The 6,323-nt window shown below is 36.1% G+C and overlaps 1 protein-coding gene across 1 annotated transcript in view; it reads left to right on the top strand.

Moving 5' to 3' along the window:
- LOC142337949 (MFS-type transporter SLC18B1-like) overlaps nucleotides 1-4,427 on the top strand; it is a 41,336-nt gene extending 36,909 nt beyond the window's left edge. Inside the window, exons 7-8 of the mRNA XM_075387582.1 lie at nucleotides 3,915-4,112; nucleotides 4,155-4,427. Coding sequence (XP_075243697.1) covers nucleotides 3,915-4,112; nucleotides 4,155-4,427 — 471 coding nt within the window. The remainder of the gene's footprint in view (nucleotides 1-3,914; nucleotides 4,113-4,154) is intronic.
- Nucleotides 4,428-6,323: the final 1,896 nt, after the last annotated feature.

A 6,323-nucleotide genomic window follows, 5' to 3' on the forward strand; every position in this document is an offset into this window, starting at 1 on the left:
TGTCATTTAGGGTCATTATCAGGTTGTCATTTTTCCTTTTTTCCCCTAGCATTAAGTCAAGGGGGTCTTTCACAACACACAGCTATCCCGCTGAACCCCTGTAATCATCAAAGATTTGTTATTAAAATAAAAGAAACGTCGATTGAAATGATTTGTACTGCGACATTCAAAACAATTAATGCATTCCCTAATTTCTTAATTTGGTTAGATTCAATTGCGTCGTATCTCTTTTTCAAAAATTACTTCTTATTTTGATTGCCCTACAAGGCTCTTGTACCAATCATGGCATTTGCTGTCAACAGTACAACGTAGTCCTCTGTTGCGATATAGAAATTGTGCACAGTTTTGAAAACTCAACAGTTGTTTCTAAGAGAAGTTTTAATGTCGGTCCTGAGTAGTTGACCTTCTCACAAACGTTTGTCCGTTGTAAACTGCTAACAATTCTGATTTGCTGTTTTAACCTGTTTCGAGATTCCAAGTTGCCTTTGGAGTGCTTCGCTTAAAAGATTACGACTCTTGTTGCTATCAGAAAGGGTTGTTATAAATCTGTAATTTTTCCTTGCTTACCCCTAACAACAACTAAATTGCGTCTTTCAAAACACATAGGTGTGTCGCGGAAATCGAAGCACCGCAATCATCAATTAGTTGTTAATAAAATAAGGGAAATTTAGTTTGGAATGATTTGGACTATGACAATAAAAACATTTCCTGCAACCCAAATTGCATGATATAGTTGGATTCAATCGCGTCGTTTCTCCTTTTTAAACCTCAAGGCTTCCTTGGTTTTTTAAAGCCGTTGTTTGACGAATCTGGGTATTTGTTTTCACCAGTTGGTAGTGGAGATTTTTCTTTGTTGCTGTTTTTTCGTATAACATCAGCGCTTCTTGTTTTATAGCTCCTATAAAGTCAGTTTATTTTTCTAATTTCTCGTGAACCTTACTCTAAAAAGCATGAAAAAATTTGCTCCTTGCAATAAAAAATGCTGATTATCTTGTCTGCTTCCTTGATCTGTGTGCAAAGTTATCACTGAATGTTTAACCCATTTATTAAATTAAATTTGGTTCAATGGTTCAAGGAATTTCCATTTTGAGAGTAAATGTTGATTTTTCTGTTTAGTGCCTCCCTTTCAGGTATAAGTTACAATTAATAATCCGTTTATAAACAACTTATAAAAAGACTCCCTATATTTTGGGCGTCCAAATGATAGATCTTGTGACAACGAAATTTAAAACGCCTTTAGTTTTTCCGAGAGCGCAGATCTTTCACTATTTTACTGATCTTTTTTTTCTGAGTCGACAGCTAAACTCTCAGATATAATGCATGTCAAGAAACTAGCGTGCTAAGAATAACTATTAAAAAACTTGCCATTTGATGCTTTGATTTCTGAGTCTGTTCTACACTAATCGTTGGATAGCAGTTCCAACTATTTCAGATGTTTACCAGAAATTATCCTGATAAACACAAACGTCGTCTAGAAAAATGAGCTAATTCCTATTGAAGTCCTTTACCCTTATACAAGCCTCGAAGTCTTTTAAACGCTGTTACATTTTGACTCTATTCCTCTTATTTAAAAATATCTCTACAGGAGATCTCTATTCGAGAAGTATATGTTTTCATTCAGCGAAGCAATGTTTGTACTCATTTGCGGCAACAGCTATTTTGCTTTCCATTTTTTAAATCGGATCAGGATATTCAGTCAACAACTACATGATAGGTGCAGTCTATTTTTCTTAACAGTATTGATGGTGCTGACCAATTTGATTGAGTTGTTTGAACCAAATCATCTAGTTCGTATCCTTCAACAATCTTCTTCAATTTTTTCTATCTCGGAACTAATGCAGCCATTAGTGCATGCAAATTGCTCATCACCTTTTTTTCAGTTATTTTTATGATAAAACCAATATCAAAATTGCATGTGGTTGGAATTTCGATCAAATTCTATGTTGTATTATGTGCATAATTTTTAACAATATTTTACTTCCTCACAAGACAAATTCATTCAAATTGAGCTCACATCCTTCTCGAAATCAATTCAATCTCTTGATTTTGTATTTATGTTTGCGTTTTTTGCAGTGTCTGGTTTATTTTGCTGTGTTTTGCTGTGAAACTTTTTCATTATCCTCTTAATAGTTATACAACTTTTTCTTTTGATATTTTGTGACAGTTATATTGCATTTTATGCTAATTTTACTAAGACGGAGTCGTCCGCTGCGATTAAAAAGTTGTCCACAATGTTGATATGGTTGGAAGAATGTGATATGTACCGGTAAATTGACCAACTTTTCCTGAATTTGTACATTTTTTTTAAAAAAAAGCGCTATCCCAATTTTAGACACCAAAAAGTTAACAGTTATTCGTATGAGCATTTTCAAATTCCGTCGTTATTAAAAGTTGGCCCTTTATCAGATGTTAGACAATGAATGTTTCTTATTTGCTTTTTTGACCTGATCCGAGACTCCAATATGCCTATGGAGTGCCTCGCTTAAAAGATTAAAAAACTCCTGTTGCTATCAGTTACGGTCGTTTAAAATCTGTTATTTTTTCTAGCGCTCCCCAACAACAAAGTCTTTTCCAACACAAAGGTGTCCAGTGAAAAACGAAGCAATACATAAATTAAGTAGTTATTAATAAAAGATGGAAATTTTGTTTAATATGGTTTGGACTCCTGCAATCAAAACAGTTCCTGCACCACAAATGGCATGATTTCGTTGGATTCAATCACTTCGTTTCCATTTTTTAAAACTCAGTGCTTTTTTGGTTACTTTTCAAGGCTCTTGTTAGACCTATGTTGGTGTTTGTTTTCACAAGTTGGCGAAGAGGATCTTTCTCTGTTGCTGTTTTTTGTTTAACATCAGCGCTTCTTGTTTTATAGCTTCTATAAGGTCAGTTTGTTGGTCTACTTTTTCGTTTTGAACCTTAATCTCAACAACCCAGCAATTTGTTCGGCCTTGATCATTTTAAGGAAAGCCATTGATTATCTTGTCTGTCTACTTGATGTATCTGAAGTTTTATCATTGAAGAATTAACGGAATTAACTAAATAAAAACTTTCATTGATACCCGTGGTTCTAGACTTTTGCAAATGCGACCGCATAATTTTGTTGTGCTCTTTCTAATACATTGCCTAATGGAATTTATGCGTCGTTTTTCTTTTTTTCAAGTACATCTCATTACAACTATTCTCAATAACATCGTAAAATCCATTAAAAGAAATCTTTTCTCTTATATTAGTAAGCTCGTGCGGTTGGGATTTGAATATCACTATTTGCAAACTACCCAGCAATAAAATTAATTATTTGCTGCACTTCTCGAAGCACCCTGCTTTCAGCGTACACTTTTGTTTTCTCACTATTGTTTGTATCTGAAACAGTTTATGGATTCATCATAGCGCGTCCTAGAGTCCCCAGAAAGTGTCAGATAGAAATCAATTACCCATTTTTTTTAATCTGAGCGCAAAATAGTGCAACTGTTCATCAGTTTTTGTCCCGGCACTCTTTACTGCTGATTTTAATTGCTCTTGTGAAACGTTATGGGGCTTCTGTTTTGGTGTTTTTGTGGAAAACAAAGCTTGCTTCTTATATGTAAAAATTATTTTTTTTGAATTTATTTAATAATTTGTTGGTTAGCCGAACTACTTTGTTGCACCCACAATCAGCAATTTTTAACCTTCATTTTTTTCCTAACTGCCAAACCAAAAATTTTTTCCTAATTAAAACTTTGTTTTATAATTCTAATCATCTCACAGTCAATTTCAGGTGACGTCAAAAGCATTTCAAATTTTTAGAAAAATTACGGAGAGGATGGTTCATACTTTAGCTGCCAGCTCACTCCATCCCGCGCTGAAGAGTTTTCGATACAGTGAAAAAAAAGAAAATCCTGACAAAACTAGCAACAGTACCTGGAGTTTTTCTCAAGCCCAATACAAAGAATCGGTTGAAAAACGCAGAGAATCTTCTGGTCAAGGACCGATTGAGCACACTGACAGACATAGTTGTGTGGCATGGTCTAATCACCAACAGCGTGTCAAGCCATAATTCGAATCACTACAGACCAGGTAGTGTACAAGAGCTGACAAAATACTTGACCACGAATAACAGCAAGTTTAAAGCGCTGGTATACTGCCATCGAACCGGAACCCCTGATATTTTCAAATAGTTGTTGAGCAATAGGATCTGGTTTCTGAGGGTGACAAAGAACCTGATATCGAAGCGGAAGGCAAAAAAGCAGCTCGGAGACTGCAGTGTGCTCCATCAGGAACTGGCACGTGAGATCAGGTCGCTGGACATTGTTCTGCTGCACCAAGGAAACTTGAAAGCTCTGCTCAGAAAAGCAAAAAGGAAGAACCTCGGAAAACGAAAGAGGAAGGCGAGAGCAAATGTAAGATTGGTAGAGAAACCACATAACGAGAGTGTAGCTCCTGAACATTAGCGCTTCATTGACTCCTTTCCTCGAGCTAGCCTCCGTGATATGCGAAATTCTACACAACCATGACTTAGATACATTTTCAGGTATAACAACTGCTTAAAACAATTCCTAATTTTTGTCAGGTCTTCAAATAACTTAATGAACTGTAAATATCGAAATGATTTTTTGAAAAACTAAAATAATTGTTATAGCGCTCCAGATTTTTTGAACTCCCTAAAACGAAGTTTTTTTCAGAACAAGCGGTGCACAGATTTCATCTCTAGCTCTTAAGAAAAAATCAGTCGTGCGAAACGAGGCCAAAGATTGTTTGAGGAAAAACCTGAAGATGATAGGGGCCTTCTCAGGAAAAAGGTAAAAAAAGAACTTTTACCTTCAATTGTGTACATTATTAGAAAGAAAAGGAGAAATCATTCCGAATTCATTAGTAGGAGACTAAATGTCAAGTTGGCGAAGCTGTCTTAGATACAGGACAGGCCTCTGCTGAATGGATCTCAAAATAATGTTATTATATTGGACAGTGTTGAATTGCCGAAATTTGTACTAGACGTCTCACCATTAGGTCCAAAGCATCCAGTCAGAGACAAATTTAATTAAAGGCGGATGTAGACAAATTAGTTTGTTAGTTAAGGGAGATCAAGACTGATGGTGAAATAGAATTGTCTGGCAGTTGGTACGCCAAGAACGTAATTGAGACACCAATGGATAGAGTAGATGAAAAAATAATGAATTTTTGAAAAATCAAAAACTACTAGCTGTATCATTTGATAAAGTTTGTGATTTTTGTGTTATGAAACAGAGAACATACTCGAATAAATTAAATTAAATCCTTAGTGCCAGTCAGTTGGAGGCTAGTAATGGAGAAAGTGATGATCTAACAATGAAAGCAGAGAAACTGATAAAAAGCATTTTGCAACAACTAATGAAACAGGGAAATAAACAGCCCGTTCTGTCATTACCCGGTAACAGTCATGAAAACCTCAATAAATTTCTGTCTCCTTTTTTACGAGAGGTTATTAGGTGCAAAAATATAACCTAACTCGAAAGATGCCAGAGCCGCATTAGAGGCTACCGAATTGGTTGAAGTTGTGCTAGAAGTATTTCTCGGTGTTAAAAGCTTGTGCACCAATGTACCAGTTGAGGTGGCGATTGAAATTGCGCTTAGAGAACTTTACTCTAGTGACACGCTTGCTGTGGTTCACAGGGTAGCTATGAAGAGCTTTTTGAGACTAGCCGTGACGAATGTTCACTTTAGGTGTAATAAAAAGTGATACACTCAATCGGAGGTTTTGCAATGGGTGATTCGCTGGCGGTAACTTTGGCAGATTTGTGGATGAAATCTTTTGAAAAATCACTGCAAAAACCAAGTGAGAGATGGGAGAACAAAACTCCTGACAAGAAGAGAATTTGCATTGGTTGTAACTGACGCGTGACTTTCTGAGGGAAAGGCTTCGAGTGCGAATCATGCGATAACTGCTTTCCTGCAAAAATACCAAACTATCACTGACACAGATTATAAGAACGTGCATGAAATTGTATGAATTTGTTCCTATTGTGCAGAAAAATGTACCACAGAGGACACAAAGGTTTTGAAACTAATCAAGAGGTATTTGGATGACATAATGTGCACAGTCAAGTGGAACCCTCTATAATACATTGAATATGCAATTTCTCTTCACAAAAACATTTTACTCTTGAGACACCCAACAGTAGTGGGGGCCTGGCATTCTTGGATCTAAACAAAAACGTAAACGAAGATAGGAGATTTTGCTGTAATTGGTAACCAAATTGACCGATACCGCCATAATTTCAAAGTTCCGTAGCTGTTCACGGTTACAACATAAGAAAAAAGTCAATCAAGGGCCTGTACAGGGGATTTTTATTGCAACCAGTGACTGGCAA

The sequence above is a fragment of the Convolutriloba macropyga genome, chromosome 4, assembly GCF_964194025.1.
Source record: "Convolutriloba macropyga chromosome 4, txConMacr16.3, whole genome shotgun sequence".
In the NCBI taxonomy this organism is placed as follows: Eukaryota; Metazoa; Xenacoelomorpha; order Acoela; family Convolutidae; genus Convolutriloba; species Convolutriloba macropyga.